This window comes from Plectropomus leopardus, chromosome 7 (assembly GCF_008729295.1).
Source record: "Plectropomus leopardus isolate mb chromosome 7, YSFRI_Pleo_2.0, whole genome shotgun sequence".
In the NCBI taxonomy this organism is placed as follows: Eukaryota; Metazoa; Chordata; class Actinopteri; order Perciformes; family Serranidae; genus Plectropomus; species Plectropomus leopardus.
The window spans coordinates 18078888-18097141 of record NC_056469.1 but is presented as its reverse complement, the minus strand read 5'-3'; the positions used below and the strand labels follow the sequence as shown (position 1 = coordinate 18097141).

Below are 18254 nucleotides of genomic sequence, written 5' to 3'. Positions count from 1 at the left end.
ATTCTAAGTTGTAGCAACTTCATATTAAATAAATAAACAACAATTAGATATAAAGCAAACATAAATTAAGTTTAATAGTTATATTTACTTATTATTTTTCAAGGTATTTGGTTTCCTTTTTTTTCATTTATTTTAATTTTATAATTTACTTTTTTTGGGGTCGGGGGGCTTCTCAGATGTAACAGTGTGGTTCAACAGGCCGCTTAACTTATACACTTTATTTAAATAATTTACTGTATGAAGTTTATTGGATCCAGTGTCCTGCACGGAATGTTGATTACGTTCAGCAAATGTTCATTATTAGATTTGGGATTTATTTATTAATTTACATATGCTATTAGTTATTTGGTTAATACCAGTGCTGTTACTGATTCCAGGAGTTAAACGGTTGAGGCCTGAATACGCTGCTTTTTTTTTGGACTGAGGTGCATTAACCTGTTGGGCTGTTAGGGGGAGCAATGACACAAAACAACAGAGGGGCTTACACAGGCAGAGGGTCTTAAGGGGAAGAATATCTACACCATCATGATTCCCATTAACCCCAGACAATGAGTCAGTCTAAATGCTTGGGAAACTATTTCAACTCTCTAAAATTATTAAGAAGGCATACCTATCTCACACCAATCTATCAGTAACCTGGCCTCTCTAAGTGCTCTTGAGCAAGACGACAAACCTGTCTTTTATTGTTGGTCAGATGAGCGGGGCGGTTTCAGTCCTTTGTCTCAGTTCTTAATATTCTTCAATCTACAGCAAAATCATGAATATTTAACATCGATCGTGTTTTCAAAGAGTCCGAAAATTAGCCTATGTGAAAGAAGCTGACTCCGTAGGCTATATGTCGATATGTGATTATCATAAGATCACAAGGATCATCTCAACCCCATAACAGGCTGCATTCATAATAGGAATTCAGCATTTATTTAAAGGTAAATCACCACGTATCAATACTCACAGTCACAGAAAACAGCTGAGATGTTGTTTGGACGGCGGATTAACGGACCCTCCACGAGTTTACACACACTTTTCATAACATAAAGTTTTGTTTAAATACAGCTTTTAAATGTAGATTTCCAGTTTTTGTCCCAAAATGAAATGAATGTCTATAAACGCCGTTCCGTCTTAAACATGCGCGTCATGAAGAGCAGGTCATGGGAGAACTTGGTGGACTTAGCCTGTAGATAAAACAGTCTGCACCTTTAATATTTAGATTTTCGACTGAGTATTTATTAATAAATACAAGTTTGGATTGGATGGAGTTTTCAAATTTTTTTAAATACTGAAAATTTGAATTTCAAACAACAAAAACATAAAAACATTAAGGAACAGATTAAAGTTTGCACGTGCATACGCTAGAAAAACTTGATAGGCCGAAAACATGAATGGAAACTGAATGATTCGTCGGAACAACTTTTATGATAAAGAAAGGATATTGCTAAAATATGTGTATTTAAAAGGAAGTTTCGTGTGACATGTGGTCATAATATTAACAGGAATAGGCCTAATAATCATAATATAATAACAAGGATAATAATAATAATCATAATAATGTAATGATAGCCCAAGAAGAAGAAGAGAAAGAGGAAGAAGTCATCATTATCATATTTTTAAGCTGTTTCATGACTTCAGAAAAGCTTTGTCTACATTTTGTCAAATCTTTAATTACTTTAATATCCGTATAATTTCTCTGTAGTCTTAAAATTGTTTGTTAATTCTAAAAAGATTAAGGAGTAGGGTTTTGAGTTGTTAACTCGTTCGTCTAAGTTAAAATATGACACTTTTTATTAATATTCGGTAAGATAAATAGGTATAACTAAACCTTTGCACATAGTTGCACACAAACACATGCATGTGAGACAGCAGAACCGGCAGATGCATGTATACAGATTAGCATCATGGGCAGCCGCTGTGCTGACAGAGCTTCGCCACTAGATGGCGACATAAACTGTTAATGTTTGAAGCGCAGAGACTGAGCTCTGCAGGCCTGTTGGCCTACACACTCATCAATTCGGGGAATAATGCTGTAGCCATTTGCAGTTTTTCCATAAAAAGAATTTGTAAACACTGCCCCTGATCGATGAAGCATACATGTCCAATCTAGACTAAAAAAAAACTATGAATGAAAATGACAAGATCACATTGCGTCTCTCAAACATTTATTGTCAAAAACTTCGGCTATTGCAGTCAAAAAAAGGGATAATAGATAGTTGCAGTCAGATAGTATTTACATGTTTAAATATGCATATGTTTTCAGTACTCTTCTTGACTGACAGGCAGTAATTGCATAGTTCAACCTGTTCGACAAGAGTTATTCTGAGTAAAACCCTGTTTATAAAAAAGACAGTGACGTGGACAAAGTGTGGAAAAACCTATTGAAATGTTCAGGTATAGTTTGATAACGTTGTATCAGATGCTTGCTATTTAAGTAATGGACATGGGCTTATTTTAGATAGAAATGGTGTGGTGTGAACTCTTTTCAACCTTGGAATGGAGTTTAAATAAAAGATTGATTTGTGCAGTTTACCACTTGAAGTGTTGCAGGCTAAAGTATGGAGACTTTTTTTTCTTAAGCGTATGAATGCTTAAAATATAATTTTAAAAATGTATTTTCTCTCACGAATTATTTGTTTTTGCATGTTTGCATTGTGATGATCACAGACAGAAGGAGACAGTCTAGCCACTTATTTGTTTTCCGCTCATCACTGTAGACAAATATTGCTGATTACAGGGATTTTAATTTTTGAATTAGACTAAGTGGAATAAAAGCGCAGATTTATCCGGGGCCTCGTGCCTTCATGCTAAATGTTGTATTGCTTGGTGAATATTTTAGGAGATCAGTCATCCCTCGCAGAGTCGCCTTGGTCAACATGTTGCAAACCATTTCCGATCTTGTGTCAACAGGCCGCATCGACTGGTTCCAATTAAAATGTGAGGAAGGAAATGTGTAGGTCAAAACAGAGCCGCTCTGGCGACAAAGAACCCGTTCATAATGTAATAAATTATAGCACAGTTTTATTTTCTTCAGGTGAAGGCCCTTCACCTCCTGTTGCAGCAGAGCTAACTGGAGCTCTTAAATTTATTGACGACTTTCTTCTCCTTCACGCGCCGGTTCTGAAACCAGATTGTCACTTGTCTCTCTGTCAGATTTGTCTGCGCGGATATCCTCCTTCTTTTGTCTTTGGTGATGAATTTATTGGCGGCGTACTCCCTTTCCAGTTCTTTGAGCTGCACCTTGGTGTATGGCACACGCTTCTTTCTCCCACGGCGGACAGAGCTGTCTCCACCAGATATTGTGTCTGTGGAGGGAAAAAAATGAAGTATCACATTTTAATGTGCTCGGTTAAATCTGAAAATAAACGAAAATCTTTATACATTTTCTCTATTTGTTTTTAATCTCTCAGGCGAGTTATTATACATCAACATACAACTGTGAAGAAAAATAGCCTTTTAGGTGCACATATTTTTGCAAGTTTTACCACACATTCCCATGACATTTTTTTTTGTTTTAATAAAACAATATAAGTACCTTGTAACGAGGACTTCCACAAAGGATTTGACTGTGGCTGCTCCTTGGTGCAGTAAACTTGACCGCTCCAGCCATTAGTGATGGCCCATGGCTGGTAGGGTTCCATGGGCAACAGAGACTCATGTCTTGGCTCAGATGGAGCACTGAGCGCAGGTACGACAGGCACGTCCAAGTAGCTGGGCTGGTAGGGACCCGAAGAATAGCCCTGATAAAACGCAAATTCCTTTGCTCTTGTTGAAAACTCCTCACCAGAGACCGATGAGTCCATGTATTTCTCGCCATAACCAGAGGGCTGCGCGCACGCTTTGACGCTGCCGTGTGACATCCTGCATGGGTAATAGCTGCTGCCAAAATATCCATAAGGCAAAGATGCATTTGGCGAGTTCTGAGTGGCAGAACAGGGGCTGCATTGTTTGACAGGCTCCCCCATGCCAGAGACTGGCACCTCACTCGCAGCGTAGGTGGTGCTCGGAGCCAGCGAGGTCGGATGCGCTAACAAATTCCTGCACTGGTTTGCAGCAAAATTGCCTCCAGTAAATCCCTCCATGGTCTTGCTTCTGTCATCCAAGCCGTTGTCGTAGAGAAACATCACCGGGTCAATCCAGTGCGAGTGGAGGAGTAATGAAGCGGTCATAGCATGCCTTACATCGAGACGACCAACTCTTTTTCAAAATCCCCTCGACTGAGCAGAGACAGGGACTCGGGCAGAGTAACGATACCAACACGCCTGAGTACATAAAGATCGCAAGGTTATTGGCCAGGGCCAAACACGTGATATGCAAAGGAGATGATAAACGTCTAGACATCAGATAGTGCAAATCAAGCTGTATATTTCTGATGATGTACTGCACATCAACATATCCATATTTTACGCAAAGAAGCCCTGAGGCATTTTTCTTTACATAATTACAAAGAAATCTCGAAGTGAGTGTCAATGGGATGGAGAAGAAGTTTTATCCGTCATGTTCTGCCATCAAAAAGCGCTTAATCGATGGACTGTGTAAAATATGTTGAGAAAAAAAATATGATTTATGCTTTTTGTAAATGCGTATTTACGCGTGCCATTCTGGTTGCAGAGGCTCTTGGAGAAAAGCAAAACATAATTAGGTCATGTGGATTTGAAATGTTTTTGATCTAATATCTAAAGATTTGAGCTTTTGCTGTGCTTTCATTCAAAATTGAAGACATTTTCAAAATGCATCATTATGTTCTTCAATTATCTGAATTGATTATTTTAGAGGAAAGCTTTTAGGGCGGTTATGCATGCGTTTTTAAGCAAATAAACACAGATATGTATGCTGTTGATACATTTAAAACGAATATTATAATAATAATAATAAATGTAGCCATCCTCACATTTGGCACTACAAAGTATAAATACAGACACCAGAACAGTGTCCTAAAATACCCAAAATATGCCACATATGGCTGCACTCTTCCTCATAGACGCGGCTGGAGGCCAAGGTCAAGTTGAAAGTTGCAGTCTGGCCAAATATGCACTTCACGCCAGGAAGCCCGAAGAAAAAACACCGCTGAAAGCTGCTCGTTTTTTAGACAAGTTACATAAACGGGCTCTCATCTCTTTCTTTAAATCAGACTTTTGCGATGACAACAATATATTGGCATTTAATTGCCAAAATTAAGCTCAAGGTGACTCATATTACCCTTCTACTGGAGTTAAAAAAAATCAACCAAAAGGAAAATAAACAGTTGTTCCACTCTCCTACATTCTGTGTAAAATGCCTCCATAGGTGGGCTCTTGTTTAGAGCGCAGAGCTAAAAACGTAGATGTGGCATTGGGCCACATACGATACTCAAACAAATCCCTCCCATGTATGTAGTGCAAGAATAAAAATAAAATGTTGTTTACGGTTTAGCCTATATGGCACTAAAACATTAAGCCGTGTGGGTGGATTCGTATACACTCTAAAGGTCCAGATTAGTGTCAAAGTAAATAATGCTTCAACCTTCAGGGTTCATTTTTGTTCTACATTTCTAATGTGAGACCACAGACGCAGAGAAATGTCTACCCACCTAAATTTGAGCACCTTTTTATTTTTAATAGAGTTTTCCCACCTTTTGAGGCTGTAAATCTTTATGGCCCAAGTTCAGAGCTTGTGGGCAAGACTGAGCAGTGGTCTACATTTCACCAGAATGTTTTATGTTACTGGGGAGATGTGTGTCTGATTTTTGTTTTAATCGCATTGTTTTGATAACCGACTGTAGAGAGGCTTTTTTAAAAAAAATAATAATAATAATCACATTGAATTTTGGATAGAAAAGTAGCCTTCTTTCCTAATTTTTGCATGAAACCAATGTAGAGAAAGTGAGTGATGTCTGGACAGGAATCATCTCAGCTACGTTGTCCACACATTAGAGGGCGGCTGTCTGTTTCAACATATAGCAGCTGAACTGTTATATGAGCAAGTTAAACAAAAAAAGATAATCCATGTCCTATGTACAAATAAGTCACGAATTGTGAATGAAAAGGTATTTTCATTTGTTCTTTTCTTTTTTAATTTCAATATGTCGTCAAAACACACACACACACACACACACACACACACACACACACACACACATAGTAATATTTAACATGAAAATATTTTGTGTTTAAAAATTACCACATAACCGAAATGGTATAATTACTGACGATGGCTGATGGTGCAATTAAGACAAATAAAAAAATAATGCGGTACGCCACTCTATATTTATCACATGCAAATAATATGTTTAACATCAAAAGTGAAGGTCTAAACCTTAACGCCAATTTCAACTCAAACAACAATTTCAATACACTCACAGAAAGAATAAAATATTCTGACCTATTGTAATCACATTATTTAAATTAGACATATATAAGTCCAAAGCCAAACACATCCGGGTTTCATAAAAACATATCAGCCTATGAATTGGGTTGATTATTGGATTTTGGCAGTGTTTTGACTTGCACTAATGAGTCTGTTACATGAGCGTCCTTAACAGTTCTCTAAAAATGCAGCATTTAGTACCCTTTTCTTTTTTTTCTCCTCAAAATGGCACACACTCTTAAACTAAACTTTTCATTGGACAATGAGATAAAATTTAAATTTGACATTATGTCTAAGGTCTATCATCCCATCTGCCATTAATTCGACTGTTAAAAAAATCGGAAGAATATGGATTGAATTCAATAAGACAACGGAAAAGAATGACAAGTCATCCGTGTTAAAAAAAAAAAAAAAGCATCTGCACATTTTCCCCCACAGTAAAGTGGGGGGAAAAAGCGGTCAACTAACTTATGCTTTTGTCGATGTTACTCAACTAACTTATCGACAAAACAACAGTTTTTGCTGATGCATGTAGGTTATTGTAGTTTCTCGCAAAATGAAATATAGACTACCAAATGCAAAAATGCATATAGTATAAATCTATATCATCACCGAGCTCGAGAATACACACAAAAAGACGATTAATGCAAATCTCATTAAAAAGTGTTAAAGAAGCTATAAACTGAGCAAGAGGGATGATGCGTGCTGCAGCGGATGATGCGTGTATCAGTCTGCTGGAGGCCTGAGACCGAAGTGCTGCTCTGTTTGCAGTACCTATCAAGTAGATGACAACATAGCTCTTAGCCTCCAGTGCTTAATGGACTTTTTATGGGTTTGTCTTGTGATCGCATGACCTATGGCACCTTGGCCCCTCAGTGGCTCTTGGCAAACTAGATCAGAAACATGCCGCCCTCCTGGTCTGGCCTAAGCCCCGGGGATAGAAGTCTACACATCACTACAACTGCTGAGGCTGGCAGCATGATGCAACAGTGGGTTATAACTTTTTTTATAATGATGCAGTAAAAAAAACCCAAAAACATTCATATCTTAATCAGCAAGGAAATTGTGTCGGATGATTTAGTCCCAACTAAAAAATGGTTGATTAGTCGTTTTCGTTTGGATCAACATAAGCAGTTGTGGCGCCGTGTTTCTTTTTACGGCGCTCCGCATCCCGCCGCTGCATCTGCTCTGCAGCCAAGCTTTGTTCAACGTTTCATCGTGACTTCTGAGTCAGTGGGACACACGATGCAAACTGGAACATTTGGGAGCTATTTAATTTACTAGCGCTCAGACATGGAGGGAATATTGCACAGTGCGTGTCCAGGCTTTCAGAATTTAAATAGGCATTTTCATTATGAGAATAAGTTTCCTTCATCCTCTGTGTCAGAGGTTTGGCTGCATTTTCCTGTTTGTGGACTGCATAAAGTCACTTATTTAAGCTGTGTACCTCACAAAGCTTTCCCTGTTGAATCAATGATAGATATTTCAACCCACACAGAATATTTGGCACTACTACAACAAATCAGCAGCTATCTCTATCTCAATGTGGTTCTTCCAGTTGTTTTATATAAATATTTTAGGTTATTTCAATGTAATGTCCAAATCCAGACATGAAAATTGAAGGAAAATTAACAAAGTTCAAGACATCACAATTTGTCTTTATTTCCTAACAGGATATGATATGACATTCTTACCCCAAAGTAACATTTCCAATGTGAAGAGAAGTAACCCCCCATGGAAAGAAAAAAACTGCAACATAAAGAAATAATCACAAACATAAGATAAATATGTGGAGACTAAACCGTGTTGGAAACAGACCTAATTAATTGTCTTCTTACACCACAGATTCCCACCGGACTCTTTGCATTAAAAGTAAGATCTGCAGAGCTGACACTACTTGACAGTCTAATCTTTTGGATCCTCTGTATATCTGAAAGTATACTTGCTTCAAAAACTGAAAGGAGTGTTGCATATTAAAAAGGCTAGATCACACAGGAAACATGATTTCCAATAGGAGAGAAGTGCTCACATGATCTGTCACGCTGTGTTGGAGCTCTCTTGGCTTCATGTCTTTCACAACTTTGAAAAAGAAAGTCCTTGGGGCGAAATGCACCCTAACTACACTATGTTAGTCCTGTGCAGGGCCAGGCCTGGCAAGGCTGTGGACGGGGTGGAGGCTGACATTACTGGCCCTCCTCCTCGCGCAGAAACTGGAACACGGAGGAGAAATCTTTAGTGGCATATCCACGTGCGCACATCATACGGTAGATCTGATGCGCTAAGGAGCCCAGAGGGACAGGAGTCTTTGTGTTGGTGGCTGTGTTCTGTGCGAGGCCCAGGTCCTGAAAAAGAAAAGCAAACATACATTAGAAAACCAACAAAGCTGAAAATTAAAACTCTAAAACCAAAACCACCAGTCCACCCACCACAAAGAATTTTTCTTTATGTTGCAATAATATGGCCTTGATTACCTTTTAAGAGGGATGTAAACTACTGCTGAGGAGTTCACTGCATCATTTTAAGTGGCATGACCTAAGAGATTCTTTTTCCCAACACGGTCACTTAAATCCCTGTCACATGCACAGCATATGGCAGAGAAATTATTTCCTGTCTTACTCAGCTACATACACAGTACATCAATGGAAACTTAAATCAAAACATGAATACACTTATGTCTTTTTATGTTTCTAAACTTGGAGCTAGTAGACACAAATTATTTATCAAGGAAACAAAGCTATGACAGCCACAAAACATTAAGGCTATTGCGCTTGCAAGAATCTGGCGACACAATACGGATCATGATACAGGGGTTACGATTCAATACGTTGCAATACTGTAAGCAGGCAGATATTCTGCCATTTTTTGAAATTTAATTTTAGGAAAACTGTCATAGTATTAAGAACACACTGACATATGCATACAAACAACGTTAAAAAGGCAACAGTTACATTGGAAAGGCAGGGTCAAATGTCTGAAGAAAGATTATAATAGTGCCGTCTAGTGATCAGGGGTTCAAACACAATTTGAACCTCTACCACAAATCTTTGCATGTAAACCACTGGCCTTCAACAGGGGTCTGTGACCCCTTGGGGGGTCCTAAGAGTTACCTAAATGGGGCCGCCAAATAAGCAAGTAAACAAAAAAAACAGCAAACAACATTTGCATTTGCAGTACACAACACTGACGGTGGACTAACACTTACCATTCTCTTCCTATGATCATGTGAGCTCGTAACCTCCACTGAATCACTGTCTTCCTCATGTACTTTTATTATTAAAACATGATGTACTAATATATGAATCTGTTAATAATTATTTTGATAGCTTAGTACTACGTGCGCCAAAAAAGGTATGTTTATACAAGGCACATTAGACCGACACACATGTTATTGTAGCCCCAGGAATGTGCTAGTAAATTTTATACAATACATGTAGTCGGAGGTCCCTGCTCTGTCTCCTCTGACCTTTGATATAAACTATTAATAAAAAATTATTAGTGTTTCTGACCATTGGCACAGTATCAAAACTTTGCAACTGCAATACTCAAGTGTATCGATGCTTTCTTAAACCCCAATAGAATATTTATTTCCTCATATTTGTAAAGACAAGGTCAATAGTACAAACCTGAGGATAAAATGTTTGTGGAAACACCAATGGTAAAAAATCATCGCAGGGTTAGGAAACAGAGTTCTGTTCAGTGTAACGGGTCATTAAACTGACCTTAGCCATAAGCTGAGTGCCGAAGCCTCCCTGGTAGTTATTTCCAGAAGGGACTCCCTCCATGACTCCAGGCACGGGGTTGTAGGTGTCACTGGACCAGCACCGACCGGAACTCATGTTCAGGATCTTGGCCAACAGTTTAGGATCAAGGCCGAGTCTGTGAGCGAAGACAAATCCAATGTTACTTACACAAAGTGTATAGCTGCTGTGTCTACTGCCAAAATTTAAAATGACTGCATGTTATGTTATCGTAACCAAGAGAGTGTTTACCTGATTCCCAAGTTCATCGTCTCTGAGGTCCCAATCATACCAATGGCTAGAAGCATGTTGTTGCAGATTTTAGCAGCCTGTAACAAGATGGCAGTGAACTCAATGACCTACAAACCACGTAAATTACTTGTATTTTATGACTCCAATTTTTTCAGTTTTTTAAACAATTGACCAAGTGGCATGTTATGTTATCGTAACCAAGAGAGTGTTTACCTGATTCCCAAGTTCATCGTCTCTGAGGTCCCAATCATACCAATGGCTAGAAGCATGTTGTTGCAGATTTTAGCAGCCTGTAACAAGATGGCAGTGAACTCAATGACCTACAAACCACGTAAATTACTTACACACACACAACACACACACACACACACACACACACACACACACACACACACACACAGACTGCTGTATCTTTACACACTGAACACTATAAAAACCCTGGCATGTTATCTGAAAAACAAATGCATTGCAACAGTTCTTAAAAATGTATAATATCTGTTCATACCTGTCCAGTTCCGACCTGACCGCAGTACACCACGTTAGCCCCCATGCAGGTGAGCAGTTCTTTGGCTGCAGTAAATTCCTCTTCTGCTCCTCCGACCATAAAAGTCAGTTTACCCGAGCTGGCAGCACCCACACCTAAAAACGCAAAATGGTGCTCATATACATGAACCACGTGCAAGCATGCAGAGTATATAGTGATCCTTGGTTGAAATGTGGTGAACAAAAGGAAATTATAAGCAATCACATGTTAAAAGTAATCATAGTCAATTACAGAAGCCTTCTTTAAGTAGCTGTAATAGCAGCTACCATCCTATATGTTTGGCAATTTGTGATTTTTTAAAAATGTAGCAACTACAAAAGAACTTTAAATTCTTTAGAGATGTAACACTGAAGTTCACAGTGTAACAGCATGAAAGGTCGAAAAACCTCAAAGACGTTAAGTGTTTTGTTGTCTGACAACAGCCATATGGGTCTATACATTCTATCTCAGTACCCTTTCTCCACCTGATTGACAAAGCTTTTTTGGAACACTGAGGTGCGGTACAACCAGAGAATTTGTTGTTCCCCCCTCTCTTCACTCGTTTCCTGTCAGCTCTGCATGCTATTTAATAAAGGAAATAGTATAAAAATAAATATACACCTCTAAAAAGAACAATCACCTGGCTACAAAATAGATTTAATGATTTCAAGTACAGGCAAAAAATAAATAAATGTAGGGGCATGCCCTTGCGAAAAATGGGTGCATTTCCTGTAGTAGGTTGGAACTACAAGGACTAACTCTCTGCCAATTTAAGCTACCTATGAATGAAAACTAAATAACTGTGTACCTTACTTAAAAAGTAGTACAAATGAGAAAATAGTATAGCATGCAGGGTTAAATTCTACATACAAAAAATAAGAATAAACACATAAAAATAGCAAGGCGTAAGATATTAAATTAGTTTGTAGCACTTTAGGTGTTTACAATGAGTCTGTGAAAAAGGTCTTCAGAAAAAGCATTTAGATGAGGACAATAAACTGTTGCCTGTCTTTATTTGGCCAGGCAGTCCAAAGTTTTGGGACAGAGTTGGAAAAACTTTGTCAGCTTTTTTCTAGATTTAAAAACAGCCATTTCTAAATCAATTTGTACGCGCGATGGCGTATTCAGGTTCATATGGGGTTAAAAGCTCAGTTATATTGAATAACCAGGTGCAAGCCACATGGGTGCCAAGAAATTCACCAACATAGTCTTGTAATTAATCCTTAAGTTTACAGGAAGCCAATGGAGAGAAGCCAAGATGGGTGTTACAATTTTCCCTCCCTGGTCCTCATGAGCCGTCTGCCAGCAGCGTTTTCTACAAACTGGAATCTAGAATGACTGAGCCTCTGGAGACAGGTGAGAGTTACAGTCAAGCTGAGAAATAACTCAAGAATGGATAATGGTTTCAAAATTCATGCAGAATGGCAACATTTTTTTAATATACTGAAATGTAAAAAGCAAGATGTACCAACTGAGTGAAGATGTCAAAGTGACAACGATTTCTACCATTCGTAGTTACAATATTTCAAAGTAGTATGATGAATAGTTTTGTTACAATAGATAACTTATTTTTCTTCTAACAGACTTGTAGTCTTTCAGAATTTGAAGACAATTATCAAGATGAGGAATCGGCATAACACTGAAAGCTGATAGTGAATGTGTTGTCCTTGTTACAGTAGAGATGCTAAATAAATCTGAGCTCAAATAATTAAGCAGCTGCGTATGTAGGCAAGTAATTAATAATAGCAACTCATAATAATTCTTTCATGATTGATAACATGAATTCTTTAAAAATGACTAATTTCTAAAGCATCTGAGGAACAAGTTACAACATAACCTGTAACACAAAAACCAGTAGGACCTGTCCAAAAATATCCAGCGCGTTGTTCAAAAGCAGACAGAAGGTGCAGATCTCTCTCATACGAGACCACTTGTGCTCACTGTATATGTGACACGCCCTTTGGTAAAAATACCGAAGCTGTCAGAAGGTAAATTTTGTGGATTTTCTCCAGTGGAAGCATTCCTGTTAACTGCAAATGCTTAAACTTCACTCATGCATTTTAAGTGAGAATTGATAAGCACTGCTGTTTACGCCACGCTATTTAAGAGAAGAAAAAACACATTACAGGCAGACTTTGTTTGTCAGACAGAATCCATTTGCTCCTCAGGAAGGTCTACAAGAACATCACTTCCTATCAGAGATCTAGTATAATCTTCTCCAGGAAATTGCCACATACAAAGTTTCTTCTTGATACACATTTCACCTCTCTACCACCTGTTGACCAGTCTGTGATTTCAGCCCTCTACTCTCTACGGTATGAATTCCAGTCTGAGGAGAAATAAAAGATGGCCCTCACAATTTTTTTCACACAAAGAAACAACTATCAGACACATGCTGACTCAATTATTAACCATGTGTGCTTTTATGTCTAAACTTTAACCACACTGGATTAAAAAAGTCTCTACCATGCCACTGTACTACTTTTGATTTCTGCAATGTTCAAAAAAGTTTCATTTAGGTCGTGATATATCAAAGTATGACATATACTTCAGTTTGCACTAGTTAAACTGCCGGCACCACACACACACACACAAGTTCAAGGTGGAAAGTTGGATAACTTTAATCTATGTGCACTACCACAGGACGGAAGAACATAAATCATTACTAATCTTTAGGGCCAGGCTATAAAATGGACTGAAATCCATTCACAGAAAGTGGCTGTCCTGACGTTGACGAGGCCAAGTTCAAACAAACTGTGTTTCTGTGTGGACCCCCATGAAAGTCACAGAGCACACACACGTGTACAGCTTGGAACATTTGGGCATGCAGACATGGCTCCTCCTTTACTTCCATAGATAGATACTGTTGGTGTTCCTTATTAAATGTGACTTTTGCAAAAGTTTCTACCGTCAAAACATTAGTTGCTAGAAGCCAGTGTCTATTCACAGTTCAACTTGACATGGCAGCGGGTGAATTGAGTTAGTGCGTTCCCCCGAGAGCAAAAGTCCCTTCCCTGCATTCCACACATACAGTACATATACTGTAACACATATCACAACACATGATCATACAAGATAGATTGTTGAAACTGCCTTTCCAGTAATGTAGAGCTAAAACGACTAGTTGATCGAGCAACAGAAATTAAATCTGCAACTACCTACTTTAATAACGGATTAATTGTTTAAGTAACCTTTTAAGCAGAAATTCAATAAACACAAGTTCTTGTTTCAAATTTTAAAGGTCCAGTGTGTAGAATTTAGGGTAATACAGTAACAGAAACTGAATACAATATTCATAACTATGTTTTCATTAGTGCATAAATCACTTGAAAACTAAGAATCATCATGTTTTTGTTACTTTAGGATAAGACCTTTGTATCTACATAAAGAGCAAGTCCTCTTTCACAGAATCCACCATGGAGTTTCTACAGTAGTCCAGAGCAGACAAACCAAATGCCTGCTCTAGATAGAGCCATCTGCATTTTTGCATTGGCCACTGTAGTTGTCATGCTTGGCATACTGGCAAAGTTTCCGTTCTGCAACCTCACTGCTAGATGCCTCTTAATCCTAAACACTGAGCCTTCAACATTTTCTGGTTTTCTCAGAATTATATGATAGTAAACTAAATGTTTTTGGGTTTTGGACTAATGGTATGACAAAACAAGGAGGAGTCATGGTCACAATGGACACTAGGAGCTAGGGGCAGGATTCTCTGGCATTTTTTTGTGCATTATTGCCATAGCGAGAAAGACATGAAAAGAAGTAAGATAAGGAAGGACCTGCAGCAAACAGCCCTGGAACACACTTGATCCTGAGCCGCTGTTGTAAGGACTCAGCCTGAATGGTACATGCTCTACCTGGTGAGCAGCAGGGCACCAACAATTTGATTTGGGTTTTTTTTTTTTTGCTATTTGCTTACATTTTATAGACCACACAATTAATTAAGAAAAGAATCTGTTGATTAATCACCAATGCTTAAATGGTTAGAGTGATTTTTTTCCAGAATAACAAACCTTTTAACAGATAAGGCATGTTGTCATTAATAAAAAAAAGTTCACACTCAGTTGCAAGTTGATTGAAAATTGCAGTATTTCTACACCCATTATTTCAGTAAGGGCTGGATAAATATCAAAAACCCCATTCAGTAATGCATTCCATATCTGCCTAAAAATGACTACAAAGGTGAATCAACACCTCTCTGAAATAGTTTAAACCAAATCTAAACATTGTTACCTTTAAAAAGAGAAAAGTATTCCCTGACCTATGTATTAGGCTAGGTGGAGGCTAACCTGATAACCTGTTAGAAGTACATTTCAAGATTAGGCAGTGAATTTTAATAGATATTATACCACCTATATTGTGGTCAGATATGTAAAATGTACCTCCTGATACAGGTGCATCCATAAAAACTGCCCCCATCTTCTCAGCAGCAGTAGCCATCTCTTTTGACACAGCTGGGTCAATGGTGCTGGAGTCAATGAGTAGGGAGCCTTTCTTCACCTTTCTGTTGAGAAAACAACATGATTTAGAGTGTTACTTTAATCCATGAGGTTTTTATTTATGTATCAAAATAGAAATCAAAATTTACTTGAGGATGCCATTAGGTCCGGTGTACGCATCTATGACATTTGGGCTTGAGGGGAGCATGGTGATGATGCGGTCAGCCTTGTCTGCTACCTCAGCAGGATTGTCCACAATCTGAGAAAACACAAAATCACAAAGTGGGTTTTTTTGGGGGTTTTTTACCTGTTTTCATAGGTGAAAATGTGAAAAAAAAAAAAAAAACATTTAAAGGCTTGTGCATATTTTGAATTCCCACCTGAGCGCCCAGCTCTTGCACTTCCTTGCAAGACTCCGGGAACACATCAGTAGCAATGACTGGGTATCCATGCTTCAGCAAGTTCTTTGCCATTGGGTTTCCCATATTGCCCAGACCGACAAACCCCACTGATGTCTTCGAGGCCATAGACCTTGTGGAGACTGCAACACACAGGCAAATTGATCAATGATCTTTGTCACATAATTAAGGACAAAAATGCATGTTCGCTTGTAATTAAACAAAATACCTTGTTACCCCCAAAGCTGTGTGTAATCTCTTAGGTAGTTTGTATTTTACAAATCATTAAAATAAAAACTAACTAAATAAAAAAAGCTGTCCAATCCAAGTCATGAAAAACCTTAATAAAAAGCAGTGGCTGCTTACTAAGTGTGAAAGTCCATGGTACAGGCTGGCAGTCCAAAAATGCATCCAAGGAACTCTGATTGTGTTTAAAAATCATACAGAGTGCCTGAGATGCATTTTTGGATTGAAAGCCTGTACCATGGACTTTCAGACTAAGTAAACTGGACAGTCATGCTTTTTATTCCTATGTGATGACCTGCCCTATCACAAAGAGCACCAGATTTTCTTTACAATCACCTCAATTAGGGAGTGCTGCACTCTTGAGCGAGTGCACTCTGTTTTTTCTTCATAATAAAATACCTTGTTCAGATGTAATGTAACATGTGTCATTCGGGTTTGCAGTTCCAGTCTAATCGCCCTTCAGCCCAAAGTCATCTGATCTGATGGTATAAAGTCTTTTCGGTATTTACTTAGCGATTTCTAGATAACAGGAAATTGCTGTTAAAGACCAGCGTGCTTGTTGAGTTTTAAGTTAAAATTAACATGTCAACGAAATAACCTTTAGTACAATCTTCAATGAAAAAACACAAACAAAAGGGTATTCATTGGGGTTGTCTTACTATAATTAGTTCTCTCGCAATACTGCATCTAAACTAACGCCTTGTGTGTGAACTAAAAGAGCACGCACACAAATTACATAAATAAGGATTTCTTTCTTTTCAGGTAAAAACTCGTTGTCGGGTTACAGTCAGAGCTCATCTATAGCTCATCTGTTTAAAGGGCTACAAAGAGCCACCTCCATCTTACTGCAGAGAAATTAACTTTACAGATTGCATTGTGACAGATTACATAATGTACCTTAACCAAAGAGACGGGACACAGAGGGACACAAAGGCATATGCGGACAAATTTATCGTTTTGAAATCTCGCAGACGAGAGCACTGACTGTTAGCACGTAGCTTCGGCGCGCAAACACGACTTAAATTTAAAAGAAAAGCTTCTTCAGCAGTAAACTGTGAACTGAAGGTCCTGCAGGAGCAGAAACTAAACCCAGTCTAGTGGCGATAATTCACTCAAACTTCTCTTACAACATTTCATGGGAAAGTCGTGTTTTCACGTCACGAAGAGTCTTCAAGTAACACCTTAAGCTTGTAAAGTAAGCAATGCGCCGCGCACAATGTGTACACGATGTCAGTTAGTTCTCCTTACCAACTGCAAAGTCAACATGCTTGCAACACCCTCCAACCAGGTACCGAGACCCTCTCAACACAGCGGCCATGCTTCGTTCCTCTTGACCTTACGCCTGACGTAACAGTGCGTAAATTAATGGCATTTCCGTCGTCCAATCAGATAACAGACACACGCAGCACGGCCTCCCAAATCCAGCCACTGAGCTGCAGAGGAGGGCCCTGGATGGACCTGATGACGTGTTTCCGCATCCAGAGATATATTGGTCATATATCTTTTGTAGCGCTTATGATTTTACATTTCCCGACAACCATGTGAATCTCTAAAGCTTACTGAAAGAGGTCAGTCTTGTCCACAGTGTTGGGAGAAATAATAGTGCCACCATGTAAAATATAGTAATAATTATTTATTTAGGCCTATGTTATTATTTAAACATTATTGTGACAATTTAATATGGAAGCATTTAACCGGGCTTTGACTATATTTACAGTTCAACTTATATTCTTATTTATTTCTTATTTATACTATTCATGCATTTTTATTTAACACGCTTATGGATTCATTTGTCAGCATTTTTATTTTCATATTTCAATCATTTTTAATTTTTATCGACACTGTGGTTATATATTGTAGTACACGATGCGCATATTTGTATTTATTGCTTCATTTGTGTGTTGTTTTTTTGCTGTACAATGCACAGATTTTTTCATAGATTACAATTTCTCTTTGGTTAAATATAACAGCTTATGAAGATTTCCGATTCTAAAAGTGGTGGTCTTAATGCACCATATCTTCTGATTGAGTTGAAATGGAGCTTGATATGGGAAATCTTTATGTTCGATGTCAACAACTAAAAAATAACTTCTGAAATAAATGCCGTGAAGTTAAACACATAATATAGTAATTAAGTATGGTGAAGCAGAAGTAAGTAAAGTACGAGTACTTTAAAATTGTTTCACCACTGCTTATAGTTTTCATATGTTTCATGTATGTGAATCTGTAAGAGAATCTGTTTTACTGCTGTGTAGATTTTCACACATAAAGATCTAGCTTTACTGTATTGGTATATAACAATAAATATAATAGAGAAAATAAAAGC

General features: G+C 38.1%; 2 protein-coding genes across 2 annotated transcripts; both read right to left on the bottom strand.

Moving 5' to 3' along the window:
- Positions 1-2145: 2145 nt before the first annotated feature.
- hoxa13b (homeobox A13b) lies at positions 2146-4204 on the bottom strand. The gene is made up of 2 exons (XM_042490298.1): positions 3524-4204; positions 2146-3293 (listed from the first exon to the last, which is right to left on the bottom strand). The coding sequence occupies exons 1-2, from the start codon at positions 4155-4157 to the stop codon at positions 3055-3057; spliced, it is 873 nt and encodes a 290-aa protein (XP_042346232.1). The 5' UTR covers positions 4158-4204; the 3' UTR covers positions 2146-3054.
- Positions 4205-7970: 3766 nt separating this feature from the next.
- On the bottom strand, positions 7971-17281 carry hibadhb (3-hydroxyisobutyrate dehydrogenase b). The gene is made up of 8 exons (XM_042490896.1): positions 17177-17281; positions 15665-15825; positions 15434-15543; positions 15228-15349; positions 10828-10961; positions 10536-10612; positions 10053-10209; positions 7971-8675 (listed from the first exon to the last, which is right to left on the bottom strand). Exons 1-8 carry the CDS (start codon positions 17244-17246, stop codon positions 8517-8519), a joined length of 990 nt encoding a protein of 329 aa, XP_042346830.1. The 5' UTR covers positions 17247-17281; the 3' UTR covers positions 7971-8516.
- Between the last annotated feature and the right edge of the window lie 973 nt (positions 17282-18254).

What these genes read in the sequence shown, in the direction of transcription:
- hoxa13b (XM_042490298.1), bottom strand. Translation starts at nt 4,157, where the DNA reads ATGACCGCTTCATTACTCCTCCACTCGCACTGGATTGACCCGGTGATG. An exon ending in GTGGAAGTCCTCGTTACAAG is followed by an intron (nt 3,294 to 3,523) that starts GTACTTATATTG and finishes TTCCCTCCACAG; the next exon opens with ACACAATATCTGGTGGAGAC.
- hibadhb (XM_042490896.1), bottom strand. Translation starts at nt 17,246, where the DNA reads ATGGCCGCTGTGTTGAGAGGGTCTCGGTACCTGGTTGGAGGGTGTTGC. An exon ending in TGCAAGAGCTGGGCGCTCAG is followed by an intron (nt 15,544 to 15,664) that starts GTGGGAATTCAA and finishes GTGTTTTCTCAG; the next exon opens with ATTGTGGACAATCCTGCTGA. An exon ending in ACGATGAACTTGGGAATCAG is followed by an intron (nt 10,210 to 10,535) that starts GTAAACACTCTC and finishes CTTCGCTCACAG; the next exon opens with ACTCGGCCTTGATCCTAAAC.